Source organism: Mastigoproctus giganteus, chromosome 1, assembly GCF_048544385.1.
Source record: "Mastigoproctus giganteus isolate SK-2022 chromosome 1, ASM4854438v1, whole genome shotgun sequence".
NCBI classification, from domain to species: domain Eukaryota; kingdom Metazoa; phylum Arthropoda; class Arachnida; order Uropygi; family Thelyphonidae; genus Mastigoproctus; species Mastigoproctus giganteus.
In genome coordinates, this window is record NC_143575.1 from 236934567 (window position 1) to 236952280 (window position 17714).

A 17714-nucleotide genomic window follows, 5' to 3' on the forward strand; every position below is an offset into this window, starting at 1 on the left:
TTCACATTTCCCTTGTTATTTGTAGCCATATTTTTGTACTGGTTAGAAAGAACTTGTCCACAATAAAGTCACTTTCTTCCATTAACACACTCAAAAAAGTCTGTTTTACACTGCAAAACGGTAGATTTATCACTTTTGTAAGCATATCAATTTATAAATTGATAAATTTATTCAATTTATAAATGCAGAAAGTAAGAGTCGAATAAATGAGATGAGAACTAGAAGAATGAATAAAAGTGTAAGCGTGTGAGAAAAAGAACACAAACCATAAATGCTACAGTTAAGTACACACTAACCCTAGTTTTAATTAGTATTTAAATTTCCACTACACATCATTGCATCCCCTCTTGGTGTGGGGACAAAATTGATAAATTTATTCAATTTATAAGCATATAAATTAAAAGCAAACAACGAAACCTTCCATGACAAGTGCATAAAACACACTGAACAAGGATTAGCGAGAAACATCCACGCCGGGATTTTGTCATCCCTCTCCCCCACCCATTGAGCACTGTTTTGACTGGGAAAGTTAATTTTAGCCACGCCCATGTTTTTTTATGGCGGAAAATGTTCACGGCACTTTAAAATTCACATTTTTTTAGGTTTCATTTTATATTATATCAGCGACCACGAATATGCAAAACCGCGAATAGCGGGGGTTTTACTGTATATATATATATATATATATTTTTTTTTTTTTTTTTCACTCAACTCATTCATCTTTTTCTCACACACCAAGAGGGGATCCAATGATGTGTAGTGGAAATTTAAATACTAATTAAAACTAGGGTTAGTGTGTACTTAACTGTAGCATTTATGGTTTGTGTTCGTTTTCTCACACGCTTACACTTTTATTCATTCTTCTAGTTCTCATCTCATTTATTCGACTCTTACTTTCTGCACTGCACTCTCTGGGCACTGCAACTTACTGTTATTCTTCAGTTGTGGTGCAGGCCTAGCCGCAAGGTGTTTTTTTTTTTTTTTTTTTTGCAGGCCAGGGAAGAATGCAGTGATAGTGTTTATGTGGTTAGTAAATGTTTGTTGGTACAATATATATATAAAGTAATGTAAGTTATTTTTAACTTTGTATTCTTTTGGCCAATTACATTTTCTCTTCTACTCATTCCCATTCACTCTGTCTTTCCCTCCCCTCGACGTGGGCACCTGTACGTGGTGAGGGGACCTCCCAGTGACGCTGCTGGACTTCCAGACTAGCATCACTGGGATCCAACGCCCACAGCCCAGGTTCCAGGCTTACATCAATGGAATCCGGCGTGTTTGCCGTGCGCTGCAACCCGTGGAAATTCGGAAAGGGGGATCCTGGTGGTTGAGGGGCCCAGCTTCAATACACCACTTTGGCCCCTGCTTCGACAAGACGGGAGGTCCTGGAAGGCCTGGCTAGGATCAATCGGTTAGTAGGCTCGCCTGCGAGGGTCAACCGTGTCAATGCCACGCCCCTACCCTCATGGTCCGAGGGACAGGATTCAGGCTGGCGGCGGTGCGGGTATGGTGTCTGGGTAGCCCTGGTGTTCCACTCCCGAGCGCATTTATTGCATGCCGGGTAGTGGGCGTCCCTTTGGGCTCCGTGGTGGGTGGGGAGCCCGGACACTGAACCACTTAAAATTTACATGAATCCTGATAAACTAACTTCTTCAGGGGCCTCAACCCGGTCCCTATCTGAAACCATTGACAAAGATGCAGATAGCATTATTGCTAAAAAGAGGCAGCGAACCGAATTACCATCAGAGCCAGTCCCAAGGTTCTTAAACATGCATTCTACCAATGAAACACCGATTGGTAAAATGTCGCCCTTCTTTATTCAAAAAGGGTTAGATGGGTTAGCAGGTTCACCCAAATCAGTTAAGAGGCTTCGTTCTGGAGACCTTTTAATTGAAACTAAAAATGACAGGCAATCGGAACATCTACTCCGAGTAACATCCATCGGAGGAGTACCCATAACAGTGACACCACACAGAACACTCAATTCATCGAGAGGTGTCATTTCGGAGTGGGACCTTCTCGACGTAACCGAGGAGGAAATCTGCTCCAAATTAAAACCACAGGGAGTTATTGCCGTCAAGAGAATTACTGCACGATGGGATGGAAAAATTGTTAAAACCAGGAGCGTTATCCTGACTTTTAACTCTCCTAAACCTCCTGACAAGATTAAAGCTGGATACATCAATTGTTCAGTACGTCCATACGTTCCGAACCCTTTACTGTGTTTTAAATGCCAGAAGTATGGACATTCTCAAATGGCCTGCCGTGGAGTCCTTGCATGCGCTCGATGTGGTGCAAAGGACCACGAAACAACAGCATGTTCAGCCGCAAAACCCACCTGTATTAACTGTGAAGGCCTTCCTACTCCTGGCCTACTCACGAGCATGCCAGAGGTGGAAAGAAGAAAAAGAAATTCAACGGCTGAAGGCAGAGCTAAATATATCATACCAGGAGGCAAGGAAATCGGTCAAACCCCTGAATACCAACAAACCTACCTACGCCCAGAAGGTAGCAGGGAGATGTTCCGTCGGAACTCAGATGGACATGACCATTCCTCCAAAGGAGTCTTTCACTCCCATCGCGCGTTATCTCTTAAGTTCTCAAAAACCTGCACAGAAAAACCAATCAGCTGCCACTGCTATATCAGTACCTCCTAATGCTCCACACGTAACCAAGGTAATTACGAAAGAAAAGAATAAGAAAGGGGAAGTCCCCCCTAGTACCCAAGAAAACATGGATGTCGAGCAGAAGGAGGTACCCGAAGATTCAGTCTTGGAACTCTTTGCGGAGGAAGAAATGGACACGGGACAGCGTCCATTCTTCCCCAAAAAAGATAAACCCAAGACTGATAAAAGTAAGTCCTCAGCACCTCGGAAGCCGCCTGATGGACCCACCAAGCCAAAATAATGGCTAAATTCCTACATTGGAATTGTCGTGGATTCCGGGGAAATATTGATGACATCAAGGCCCTCCTGCAAAAGCACGAGCCAGTTTCCTTTTGCTTGCAGGAGACATGTCTAAAGGCAAATGATGATCCCACCATGCACAACATCACAATTTTTCAAAAGGACAGAATTGCTGATGGCTCTGCTCATGGGGGAGTGGCTATCCTTGTGGGTAACCAGACCCCAGTGCAGCCCTTGCTAATTACAACTAGCATAGAAGCTGTTGCAATTCGCCTTACGGTGGGATTTTTATTAACCGTCTGCTCTATCTATTTGCCACCTGGAACTGACATCTCCCAGGAAGACCTTGATGATCTTCTAACGCAGTTGCCTCCCCCTTTCTTACTTCTCGGGGACATAACACCCTGTGGAGTAGTGCTAACATCAATGGAAGGGGACGAGTCATAGAGCATATACTAAATGACAATGACCTTTCCCTTCTAAATACTGGAACAAATACCTTCTTCCACATGCCTACCCGTACTTTTTCTGCCATTGATCTCTCTATCTGCTCCCCTTCTCTACTCCCTTCACTCACTTGGGAAGTGGAGGAGAATCCATACGGAAGTGATCACTTCCCTGTGATAACCTCGTTACACAGTGGGAGACCATGTCTTCCCTTCAGGTTACCACGGTGGAAGATTGATCAGGCTGACTGGACTGCCTTCCAACATCAGGCAAATTTTGATCTTAGCACAGTCAGTCAAGAGCCTATCAATGATGCAGTTAAGTACATCGCAGAAAATATTGTCCAAGCAGCTGTGAATGCTGTTCCAAAAACATCTGCCCGGTTTCCACCATTTCCCAAACCTTGGTGGAATTCACAATGCACAGCAGCAAAAAAGGCTCAAAACAAAGCGTGGGGGATATTCCGCCGATATCCCACCACGACCAACCTTATAACCTTTAAACGTGCACGAGCCAAAGCACGATATATCCGCCGTCAGAGTCAAAAGGAATCGTGGATCCGTTTTACATCATCTATTAACCAGTCTACCAACTCTAAGGTAGTTTGGGATAAAATCCGGAAAATGAAGGGAAAATATACATCCCACCCTTCTTCAATCCTAGATTATAATGGATGCGCTATTGCAGATCCAACTGCAATAGCCAATTCTCTTGGGGAAACATTCTCTAACATCTCTGCAACATCTTCGTATTCCCCAGAGTTCCTGGTCCTGAAATATAAAATCGAAAAACAGGCACTTAACTTTAAATCTAAGAGCATTTATCCCTACAACGGGGATTTCACTATTCAGGAACTGAAAAGAGCCCTCGCTCTTTCCAAAGCAAGTGCCGTTGGACTAGATGGCATCCATTATGAAATGATTAAACATCTTTCACCAAAATCTATGGATTGTCTGCTCCTTCTGTATAACAGAATCTTTATTGAAGGGCAGTTTCTGGACTCTTGGCGAAAGGCAATTGTTCTTGCCTTTCCTAAGCCAGGAAAGGATCCAAAAGTCACCACCAATTATCGTCCTATTGCTCTGACTAGCTGTCTGTGCAAAATCCTGGAGAGAATGGTTAATTCTCATTTAATATGGTATCTCGAATCAAATGACCTTCTCTCCAACATCCAGTGCGGCTTCCGAAGGAACCGGTCCACTTTGGACCATCTTATTAGATTGGAAGCATCCATCCGGGATGCTTTCCTAAAACGCGAACACTTGGTGTCGGTGTTCTTTGACATGGAAAAAGCGTATGACACAACTTGGAGATTTGGCATTTTAAAAGATTTACATAGCCTAGGCCTTAGAGGGCATCTCCCCTTTTTTATTGAAAACTTTTTAGCCAATCGATCGTTCCAAGTTCGTGTGGGATCCTCACTCTCTCGCTCCTTTAGCCAAGAGGAGGGAGTACCACAAGGATCAGCATTAAGTGTCACGCTTTTTGCCATCAAAATAAATTCCATCACAGAACAACTTCCTCCAACTGTAAACAGTGCCCTCTATGTTGATGACTTTAGCATTTTTTGTCAGTCGTGCAACATGAGGGTTATTGAAAGACAATTGCAGAAAGCCATTGATAGTCTGAATTCCTGGGCACTTGCTAAGGGCTTCAGGTTCTCGCCGGAGAAGACTGTTTGCGTACACTTTTGTCGCAAGCGTAATCTTCATCCTAAACCTGAATTAAGGCTCAGACAAAATGCTGTTCCAGTAGCAGTGAAAACAAAATTCTTGGGACTCATATTCGATAAAAAACTGACCTTTTTGGATCATATTTGTCAACTCCGCACAAAGTGCACAAGAGGCCTTAATATGCGCCGCTCGCTTTCCTCTTTATCTTGGGGTGCAGACCGATGCACCCTTCTACGGCTTTACCGTGCATTTGTGCGATCCAAATTAGATTATGGGTCCCAAGTATATTCTTCAGCCAGAGACAGTGCCCTTCGATGGCTGGACCCTGTCCATCATCAGGCTCTGTGTATCGCTACTGGAGCATTTCTAACATCTCCTGTCCAGAGTTTATACGTCGAAGCAAACGAACCACCATTATCACTTCGACGTAAGCAGTTGTCTTTAAAGTACGCTTTAAAACTGAAATCCCTGCCAGACCATCCAACGTGGCCATTCGTTTTTGAGCCACGATGAGAAAACTTGTACAATACCCATAAGACTGCCAATCGTCCTCTTGGTATTCGTCTCCAAGAGCTACTTAATGAACTTAATATCAAGGTAGACAAGGTTGCCCAAACACCAAAGCAACCCTTTCCACCCTGGCATGCTCATCTCCCGGCATGTGACTTATCCCTTAGAAATTGGGCAAAGTCGGACACTCCATCATCAGTCTACCTGCAGCTTTATTCAGCACACCGAGCTGAACATTCTGACTTCACGCCAGTTTACACAGACGGTTCGAAGTCGGAGTCATATGTGGGATCTGCTGCTGTCTCTACAGACAGCACTACATCGGAGCAGATTCCCTCTGAATGCAGCATATTTACTGCAGAGCTGCACGCTATTGAGTTAGCTTTGGATCACATCAGTAAATGCCAATACCAACGGTTCATTTTATATTCTGACTCTCTCAGCGTCTTACAGGCTTTAATAACTGTAAGATATAATTCTCATCCAGTTCTGTCTAGCATTCAGCAGAAGATTCACTTTCTCCATGAACGTGAATATGATATCCTCTTCTGCTGGATTCCCAGCCACATTGGGATTATGGGAAACGATTTGGCTGACACCGCAGCCAAATCAGCAATTCTCAATAATAACCGCTGTCTGTCAGTCCCCTATACAGACTACAGGCAAATAATACACGAGAAAATACATTCCCAATGGCAGGATTCGTGGAATAGACAGACTGCGAATAAATTAGATCAAATAAAGCCTGTAATTGAACCGTGGCAGTTTAGTCTGCGCAGGAATCGTAAGGAGGAAGTTGTTCTTGCCCGGACCCGCATAGGACATAGTCATTTGACACATTCTTTTTTGCTGAGGGCTGATGACCCTCCTATGTGTGAGTCTTGTGGCACAATTTTATCAATTAGACACATTTTAATCGACTGTCCAGATTTTAGCAATATCCGTTTTACCGCTTTTAACCATCTGACTGAGCCTTATACACTCAGTCAGATTTTATCAGACAATGACAATGTGTCTGCTGTTTTTAGCTATTTTAAATCAATAAAAGTTTTTACTTGTATTTAAAATTTATTTGTTGATGTAATTTCTTTATTGATTTATCATTTTTACATTTTATACCTTGACTTGGTGATCTTAATAATTAGGTCACTAAAATTAAAAATTTTAAATATCATCTAGTTTTGGTGCATTATAGCCTTAGTTGCTAATGCACCAATAAAAACCTAACAAACAAACAAACTGTCTTTCCCTCATGCTAGGTCACTCTTTCTTTCACTAAAACTGCCATTTATTCCCCTTTACCATAATTCCTAGTTCACTCAGTGCCCAGCCTATTTATTCTATCTTTCATTCTCAATCATTCATTCTTCTTTCATTCTACATTGCATCCCCTTGCTACTAGCTTACTGATAATTTTTAGTTAATCTGCTTCCCTGGCTGCCTGTACATCTCCCTCCCCTACATGGTTACTTATTTGGTGTGGTTCCCCAGGTTCCTGCCTGGGGAGTTTTGTTATGTCAGGTTTCTGTCAGGGTGCAGAATACTGCTATCCTAACAGTTTTTAAGTCATCGTCTGGGTGTGGTGGGAAACTTGGGCAATTTTACTATTGATTATTGTTTAATTGCTGGGGGGGAGGGGCTGAATTGCCATTCTTTGCATTGCTCTGTGCATTTTAGCATTAGCATTAGCATTAGTAGAGGCATGTGATGCAAGAAAGCAAGCTTATTCAGCATCAGCCAAAAAAAAAGAAAAAAAAAAAAAAAAAAAAAAAACAACAACTACTCCCATTTCACCCCTCAATTCGTTCGAAATACCTGTCCAGCTGAGCCTTAAATTTGTTTAGGCTATCAACTTCAACAACAAGCGATGGAAGTCTATTCCACAAACCAACTGCCCGCTGGCTAAAGGCGAATTTCCGCACATCTATCCGACATCCGTCCTTCCTCAATTTGAATTTATGCCCTCTCAGGTGATTATTCTGAGCAAGAGGAAGAATTCCATCGGCATTGAGCATGCTCAAGCCATTCAAAGCCTTGTACACCTCTATCAGATCACCTCGGCGATGCCTAGTCTCCAGGCTCTGTAATTTGCAAAACTTAAGCCTTTCTTCGTAAGAGCAACCCTTTGTTCCATTCACTAATCTTGTTGCCCTTCTCTGTACTCGTTCCAGCAGCTCTACATCCTTCTTGAAATGAGGCCTCCAGACCTGTATACAGTACTCAAGGTGTGGCCTGACCAATCCCTTATACAAGGGAATAATCACATCCCTGACCCTGCTAGAAAAATTCCTGTATATCATTGACAAGACACCATGAGCTACTCTTGCAGCTCGTCTGCACTGCTCAGAGAACTTCATATCTCCCTGCACAATTACCCCCAGGTCCTTTTCATTCTCTACCACTGTCAGCGTAGTACCACAGAGTTGATACGTTGATCTGGGGTTACTGTTTCCCATATGTAGTACTTTACATTTGTCAATGTTAAACTTCATTTGCCACCTCTCAGCCCATCTGCTCAACCTTTCCAGATCCTGTTGCAGCAGCATAGTATCAGTAGTGTCCTTAACAACCCTGCCAACCTTTGTATCATCTGCAAACTTGGACATTAAGCCTGATACACCATCATCAATATCATTTATAAATACAGAAAACAACAATGGACCCAACACTGAACCCTGAGGAACTCCACTAATAACATTAGTCCACGTTGAGCAGTGTCCATTGATTACCACTCTCTGTCTTCTGCCACTCAACCATCCCTTTATCCATAGCAGCAATTTGCCTCGAATGCCACACTTCTCCAATTTGTGTAGCAGTCTTCCATGCGCAACAGTATCAAAAGCCTTTCTAAGATCCAAATATATAATATCAAAGTTATTCCCTGCATCCAGTTCTTTTGTGACTACATCATAGTATCCAATCAAATTGGTCAGACAAGACCTGCCCTTAACAAACCCATGCTGTGTCTGAGCTATAACTGAATTCTTGTCCAGATGATCCTGCAGTGCTTCTTTAACCAGTGCCTCCATTAATTTTCCTGGAACCGAAGTTAAACTAACAGGTCTATAATTACTTGTGTCAGCCTTTGATCCTCCTTTGTGAATTGGGGTTACATTTGCACATCTCCAGTCCATGGGTACCTCCCCTGAGTCCAAAGAAGCTCTCATAATTATGGCTAGGGGTTTGCTTACTTCCTTTGCTGCCTCCTTTAATATAACTGGATAGATCCCATCCACCCCGGGTGCCTTTTTTATGTTTATCCTCAACAATTTCTCCTCCACTTTCCTCTCAGTTATTAGAAAATCATCTAGCTCACTGCCAATGTTTACTTCACCTACGACATTCCCCTTCCTGAATAACTCCTCATGTGTGAATGTAGATGCAAAATACTCGTTTAGATTGTTAGCCACCTGAGCTGGATCCTCAACTGTTGAACCATCAACATCCAGTGGACCAATCTGATTCATCCCTTTCCTTCTTGAGTTTAAATAGGTAAAGAACTCTTTTCTGTTTTTCTTTGCATCCTTTGCCAAGGATTTCTCATAATCTGCCTTTGCCTGCCTAATCTCCTTTGTGACTTGGTTACAGACCAACTTATATCTATCATAGGCTTCCACGTCACCCATTAATTTGTATGTATCCCATGCATTTTTCTTCTCTGCCATATGTCTCATTAGTTCATCTGACAACCATTTAGGCCTGAACCTTGAACAATATTTCTTGGTTGGTATGTAAAGCCTGGTAGCTTCCAAGATTAGTTCGTTGAATGCTTCCCATTTTGAATTTGCTGTTGGTAACATCATCAGTTGGTCCCACTGTATAGAATTTAAATACTGTCTCAGACCAGCATAGTCTCCTTTACGAAAGCAAAAACCCTTCCCTTTACCTCTGATGGTAGTTACCTCCTTGAGTAAATCCCACTTCAGCACACTGTGATCACTGCCACCCAGTGGTTCATTTATCTGCAGATTCCTAATGCATGAAGAATCACTACTGATAATCAGATCAAGAGTATTACTCCCTCTAGTTGCCTCCCGAACATGCTGGTGTAGAAAACAATCATCCAATAAATCCACAAAAGCCTTGCTAGTGTGTGAGTGACCAACCCACAAATTCCAGTCAATATCTGGGAAATTAAAATCCCCCATTATAAGACTCTCTGATTTACTGGCCCACTCTATTTCCCTGTACAGTATCTTATTATACTCATCAGAGTCATTAGGCCTATAGCACACTCCTACTCTCAATTTTGATTTACCTATGCTTATGTCACACCAAACTGACTCAACACTGCACTGTCCAGCGATGTCAACTGGCTTCACTTCCTTGGATTTTATGTGTTTTTTAACTAATAGCATAACCCCTCCTCCCTTCCTATCCTGTCTATCCTTTCTGTAGACGTTGTACTCCCCAAATTCCAGTTCTGCATTCCTTATATCTGTGTGACACCACGTCTCTGATATCCCAACAATATCTGCCTTTGATGTTTTGAGTAATACCTCAAATTCATCAAATTTATTTACTAAACTCCTAGCATTAGTGTACACGCAAGTATACATGCACCTGTTTCTATTCTTAGCTACCCTAACACAACCCATGTGTTTACTTGTACCGCAATGACTTCCAGCAGTCTCTGAAATATCCTGCATCTTGTTTTTCAGGCTTCTGCTCATTCCAATAGAAGCAGTGCAAGAATCTCTTTCACCTCTGCCCGTGGCTACTGTTAATCCATTAGTCTTTGTCTTCCCCCAAGCTAGCAGTTTTCCGACCCACCTAACACTGCCTCGATAGCATCAGCAAATATTCTTGCACCCCTTCTATTTAAGTGTATCCCATCCCTGTAGAAGCAATCTCTCCTGTTAACAAGTACAGTCCAGGCTGAAAAAAATTCTACCCCTTCAGCCTTGCACAATCTTTCCAGGGCCGAATTGATCGACAAGGCTCTCATCATATACTCCCTCCTTTCGTGTCTGGGCAGAATTGCAGACACTTTCAAATTCAACCCTACTTCACGGCTTTTTTTCAACAGTGACCTGTACTTGTTAAGTAATTCCGCTGGTCTCCTACTCTTAATATCATTAGTGCCAACGTGTACAACTATATCACCTTTTGTGCCCTTAAAAGATGATATCTGCTGATATTTTGATATTTTGAATACTTTAGATGATAGACTAAACTGATACTTTAGATCTTAGACTAAAGATGATATTTTGAATACTTTCTGTGTGAAAGATGTAAAAGCTTTATAATTTTGCTCTTCTATGATGAACAGATGTTCTTCTCTCCTGGGAAGGGGACCAATCTGTGCTATTAGCTCTGTTCTGGGGATGTCATATATTATACATTCATATAGAATGTGTGCCCAGTCTTCACTTTCGCCACAGGTGCAGTTTGGGGTCATCGGTCAAGCCTAAGGAGGTTAGTTTCGCCTTTTGGGAGCCGTGACCTGTCAATATAAATGTTGTAAAAAGTCCAGGGGCATACCACTTAGGTGGCTTTGGGCTAACCATTGACACCCGTGGCAGAAACCGTTTGGTAACCAGACCTCTGGTTTCCTGCTCCCACTTTGTTTGCCATATCTCATGGAGCTTTGTGGCTATTCTTTTTCTTTCATCATTGAAGGTGTTGGTTGTATCAAGGGCTATCCCCTGAAATTCTGTGGGTATGCCCTTTTTAAATCTATAATATAAGCCTCTTTTGGCTACTTCCAGGTAAAGTGGAAGAGTTCCGGCCAGCAACTGTAGTGCAGGTGTGCTTACTGTGCGACATGCTCTGGTAATAGTGTCACCAAATTGTCACATATTGTCCTTTGTATTGATTCTAATTTATTCCTATTTCTTACTATGGCCGAGCAGATGAACCATGCACTGGCTCCATAGGTGATAACAGATAGGAACATTGCACGGTATATGATTGCGGGGGTCTTTCTTTTGAGTCCCCAGTCTGCTCGACTGATCCTGGCAATCATACCTGCATAATTTCTCACTTTCTTCGCCAAGTAGATCAAATGGGGGTTAAAAGTTAATTTTGAATCAAAGACCACTCCAAGATATTTTAGTTCTGTTACCATTTTTATAGTGGTTGTGTTAATTTTGATTTGTGGACATCTTTTTATGTCCAAATTGCCTTTTAGAAGTATTTGTTTGGTTTTTTCAGGCAATATTTTGAACATGTGCATTTGTGCCCACTCCTGCAGCTGCAAGAGGGTGGCATTTGATCTTTGCTCTACAACCACTCATGAGTTACCTTTTACAAAGTTGAAGGTATGAAGAAATAAAGATGTGAACCATACAGTTGAAGAACAGGGTGAATGCCCCTGAAAGAATTAAAATGGGGCCTGTTATGCTCTCAGCTGCCCAACTCAATGATAGGACCCTAACTTTTGCATTAGGAAACAGAGTGGCAGTTGCCAAGGCAGAATGCACTGACCCTGATCAGTAAATTATCCATTTACAGCATGATATGTCAAACGTTTGCATATTCAGTCTTGTTTGCTTGCTTTGTCATACACCAAATTCTCATACAGAATTCACTGAAATCTTCATATCCACCAAATTGTTGTAGCTACCAGTTGTCTCACCAAATTGTCACATACATGGAAATGTCATGTACCAAATTGGCATGCAATGAATTGCAAAATTACGGTCAATTTTCATGCACCAAATTGAAGTGGACCTTTTGAAAACATCCAGAATTTCTCAATTTATACTTGAGTATCCATGATAAGTTCAAAATCTACTTTGTAGCTAGTTGAACCAGGCTAGGTAAGGACCATCTAGATATAAGCATTAGTATTAGCAAGGACACATGATGCAAGAAAGCAAGCTTATATAGCATCAGCCAAAGGGAAAAAAAAAAAAAAAAAAAAAACACTAATTTCACCCATCCCCTCACTCCAAATGTTTGTCAAGTTCTGCCTTGAATCTATTTAAGCTATCAACTTCTACAACAACAGATGGAAGTTTGGTCCAGCAATCAACCACCTGGTGGTTTGTTGATTGCTGGCTAAAAGGCAAACTTCCACACATCTATCTTACCACCGTCTTTCCTCAGTTTGAATTTATGCCCTCTCAGGCAATTATTCTGAGCAAGAGGAAGAATCCCATCAGCATTGAGCATGCTCAAACCATTCAAGGCTTTATACACTTCAATCAGATCACCCCGCAGGTGCCTAGTCTCCAGACACTGTAATTTGCAAAACTTAAGCCTTTCTTCGTAAGAGCAACCCTTTGTTCTGTTCACTAATCTTGTTGCCCTTCTCTGTACTCGTTCCAACAGCTCTACATACTTCTTAAAATGAGGCCTCCAGACCTGTATACGGTACTCGAGGTGTGGCCTGACCATTGCCTTCTACAAGGGGATAATCACCCCCTTATCCCTGCTAGAAAAATTCCTGTATATCATTGACAAGACACCATGAGCTACTCTTGCAGACCGTCTGCACTGCTCAGGAAACTTCATATCTGCCTGAACACACTGCCTGAGTTATGCTAATTATGCTGACTGTTCAGAAATGTTTCCTAGTAGTGGCATAACAAAAAAAAAAATAGTTGTTGAAGAACACAAGTAGCAGGCATCGTTAAGTGACATTGCACAGATAGAGAAATAAGAGGTAATGATGCTGCTGAAAATTGTGTCATTTTTGATTGCTCCAAATGAAAGTAATTAAAGTGATTAGAAACTATATTCCGTTGTGGTGAGCTTTCAAAATAGTAAAAAAATATATATATAATTGAAAATAGCCTGCTTTGCTGTCAGAATAGAAAGGTGACTCTACAGGTATAACATTGGGTATTTTCTTCTGAACTGCAAGCATGTGGGATTCATTTTAAAATGAGTCTTGTACTTAGCGTTGTTAATGCTCCTGTTATGGGTTGCTGGGGCAGCAATGGTATGGATAAAGAAGGTTGAGCACCAGCTGGTAATAGACTGCACTTGTTATCTCAATAATTTGTCTGCTGAAAAGAGATCCGCATGCTATTCTGAGACAGTGGTTGAATATTTGGTGGACATTTACTGCTATCTAGAAAGAAGTGCTAAAAGGAAAGATAGGTTTAAACAGTTTCAAGTAATGCAAGCAACAGAAGTAAAGATTTTTAAGTGTATGAATACATGTTGACTGGCTTTGATTAAATGTATAACTAGAATGGTAGAACAACCAACTGACAACTCTGTTTAAGAAGAGGTTAGAAGTGATCAGAAATGCCATATGAGCACTTTTTAGAGTTATCAAATTGAAAAGTATAACAAGCAATTTCTTTCCCTGTAAAAATCCAATTCATGATCCAAAGAAGTTTTGCAAGAAGACAAATTAATGAATTTCTCTAGAAAAAGAATATCTGATTTGCAAACTTCTGGTGAAATCGATCATAAACAGGGTAAGCATGCTGATAACTCAGGTATGTAATCCTTGCTTAAATCTTCGTCTTCTTTTCTGCCTTAAAAAGCAATTTGCTTGTTTCTTTTAAATGTTATGCCAATTTTTTAAAATTCAAGCACATCTCTTCAATCCAATGTATCTCACATCCATGTACCAAGTCATTACTCCTAGATATATTGAAGAATTTTATGTGCAGATTTTTTATACTAACAGTTTTTAAATCTTCCACTTCATTTTTGAAGTTAATTACCATAGCAGACTAAACCAGAATGATATTCTGATTTGGTAATAGGAATTTTTACTATGGTTTATAGAATGTGATTACACTACACGGTGCATAGATTCCTATTGAAAAAAGATGTTCTTAAAAATTCCAAGGCAGCACAAATTTCAAATCTGGGAGTGCATCATTTTTCAAATCTTGAAATTTTTTGTGGACAAGTTTCCAGTACTTTTTGGTTGTCATTAAAGGTAAAGAAATAGATGAAGCAGTAGATGTTTTGCATGATTAGTTCTATCAATGTCAGTGCAAGAACCTATCAGATGCTATTATGAAAGAAGAAAGAATTGATGTACTGTGACCCTTGGTTGGAGAACTTACAAATGCACAGGGAAAATATATTTCATCCTTGGCATTTTAACCTCACAATAATGCTGAGTGTGAAAGGATATTCCAGGTGAGAAAACCAAAAACTGAGTTCAGATCTTCTTTTTATGGCAAGACTCTGGATGTGATCTTGATAGCCAAGTCAATATACACTGTTGGGCCATTGTGGTGACAAAAACTTTTGACAGCATTTCTGAAGAGGGCAAAGTATGTAACAGTATTCTTCTCGAGGAAATCATAATCAGTTGGGGTCTAACAGATAATACAGACAATAAAATCCTAGGTAAGCTAGAGTTTGTATACTATATGGGTAAACAATACTATGGCTGTGTCTTAATATGAAACATGTATATTGTCAGTTAAATTTAATTTCTAGTGCAATGTAGACTTTAAAAAACTCTTATTTTTTGCCTGTTTTGGCCAAAAAATGGTCTCTTTATAGTTACTTGATAGCTTTTCAAAATTCAAAAGTTGGCAGCTATGCAATTACATTACCAAATATCTTTGAAACTGTACAGTGTAGAAAAACCTGATTGCAGTTTTGAATTTCAAATCTATATAAGAATTGCCTATTTTTCACTCGGCAAAATTTTGCCATTATAGTGTCAAACCATTATAGTGTTTGACCCTTGTCAAACACTATAATGGTTGTTAGATGTGGTCCTTTAAATTTTAGCTTACATTTGAATAAATTTGGTATTTCCCACTTAATTAAAAAAAAATTATTCTTAATTGACCGGTACTATTTTTATAAAGTATTTACACAATCAAAATGTGCAGTATTAACATAATTTAATTTATAATTTTTTTTAAAATTTTACAGCACTCTGGACTTAGCAGCTCTAAGGTAGGACTTTCCTCATATGCCTACATCTTAATGGTAATTTATTTTCTTCAACAAGAAGACCCACCTGTATTACCCATTCTGCAAGAGGTAACTAAAAACTGAGTGAATGTTTTTTTTTATCAGTTGTATATTCCTTTTTATGTATGAATTTCATAATTAATTAGTCCAACAAAAATAAGGTTAAAAGCTCCATTCCTATTAGTAAGCTAAACCATTATAAATAAGAGGGTGCATGTTCATCCTTTATGGAACAGACTATAAGCAAATCAAAAGCTGCTGTAGAAATATAAGTCAAAATATTCTTTGCATGAAGTCAAAGAAATTAAACTGCAATTCCTTAACTTAACAATGAGACTGGTATACAGGAATGTCCAGAATTCTAGCATTGGAACCATACTAAAGTTAGGTCCTTTATAGAGGATGTTTTTTTGTTTTTTTTCTGAAAGCCGAGTTTCCATCTAGCTTCTTGGAGAGAAGGCCACTCACTAAGCAATTATTTTAGGTTTAATTTTTTTCATGAAAGAATCCCAAAGGGAATTTAGAAATGTTGCCTGTAGCCAGTTAGTGTAGTAAATTGTAAATAGTAAATATGCAGTGAAATCTTTTACAACAACCTTCTTAAGGTAATGTGAAGTTCTGCACTTTGTCTGAAAAATGCCCATTCGTGGAAAAATGGGTGTGTGCACATACTTGCATGCATGCATGCCCTCATGTGCACATGCATACTTGACTACCTCCATGTTTTAGCAGTAGGCTGATCCTGCCTGCCTGGTGGCATATGTGTCATGGTAAGAACTGCTAAATGTGACACTGCAGGGTCTTGGGACCTTATGAAGTACTTGATCAACCTGGGCAAGGGATGTGGTCTTGCAACTTTGAAAAAGGGATCATTGTTAGATACTGGTTGAAGGGTAGTAGTATTACAGACTCTGCAAATTATGTGCACTATTTGCAAAATGCTGTAGCTCAGGTGTTCCAAGAGTGGACAGAGCAGCAGTACATGCTCTATGATGGTTGTGGTGAACATAGGCTGTCTTGCTGCCTTGTGTGAGCTAATAGGTGGAAAATCAATTGGCTCACATCCTCCTTGGTTAAAACCATAGATTTTAACCAAGGAGGGTGACCAGTGCTGTTTCCAAGACAATAATCAAATGACCTGTCCTCATATAGGCCACCAGAGTAAGTGCTTGGTTAAGCGCTTATGGCCACTCACTGTGTTGCCTAAAGTTTACATCTGAATGGTGTCATTGGACCATTCACAACTAAAAAAAAAAAGTTGCATTTTCCAATGAATTACATTTCCTGTTATACTGTGTGGACAATAGATGGAGAGTATAGTGACAAACTGCCACGAGAAAGCACTCCAATGTCCTAGTCCCACAGAAACAGGCAGGTGGTAGCAGTGTCTTGTTTTTGGGGGGAGGGAGATATTTTCCTGGAAATCTCTTTGAGCCCTCATACCCCTATATTGTTTCTGAATACTAAAGACTATCAATTCATTGTGGTTGATCAGATACACCCCTTCATGGTGACTATACACCTATACCATCTTCCCAGATGGTATAGGTATGTTCCAGCAGAATAATACACCCTGCCATGTTTTGCCAGTATTGTTCAATAGTGGTTTACTGAACATGAAAGTGACTTCCAGATGCTACATTGGCCACCAAATTGTCAGATATTAATCCCATAGAACATCTCTGGGATTACATGGATTGACATAATATAGCTGGCATTTGGATCCTCCTCCACAGATTATTGCAGATATACAGGATGTAATTCTGGGGAAATGATACAACATACCTCCTGTAACATTTAGAGGGCAAATAGAGTCCATGCCTTGCTGTGTGGTGGAGATACCAGCAGAAAAAAAGACATACCGACTATTAGGTAGCTGGTCGTAATTCTTTGACTGGACAGTGTATGTATATTCACATCTTTTCAAGGTCATTTCAAGTCTTTTCAGTTAATGTGAGCATTTATGTTCAGTGTCTCTCTTAATGCAATAAGTACTACCATCTCTTAACTGTGTTTGTTTCCAAATAATTACAGTCTACAATAGATAAATTCTGAAATCTTATCTAAGCCTTTTTACATTGAGCATTTATATTAAACAAATTGGACAGTAGTGACTGAAAGGTGGAATATTGATCTACTCAAATTTTCAAAACCATTTCCCACTACAATGCCATGTTTCCTAAAGATTATTCTTGTTGCCATGGCTGTTGAGAAGTACAATTTATAGATTAAATATGTTTTTGTTAACTGACTCAGTGGACTGATAATCTCTTCAGTATCCACCAACTTAGTTTTAAGGTCAAACCATTTGAATGGATTTGTATTT

General features: G+C 40.2%; 1 protein-coding gene across 3 annotated transcripts in view; it reads left to right on the forward strand.

The window, feature by feature from the left end:
* The window catches only part of LOC150091666 (terminal uridylyltransferase 4-like), a 604054-nt gene that overhangs the window by 463364 nt on the left and 122976 nt on the right, over window positions 1-17714 (forward strand). For all 3 annotated transcript variants that reach the window (XM_090376273.1, XM_090376276.1, XM_090376282.1), the window contains one exon: window positions 15347-15457. In XM_090376273.1, the coding sequence (XP_090232399.1) occupies window positions 15347-15457 (111 nt within the window). The remainder of the gene's footprint in view (window positions 1-15346; window positions 15458-17714) is intronic.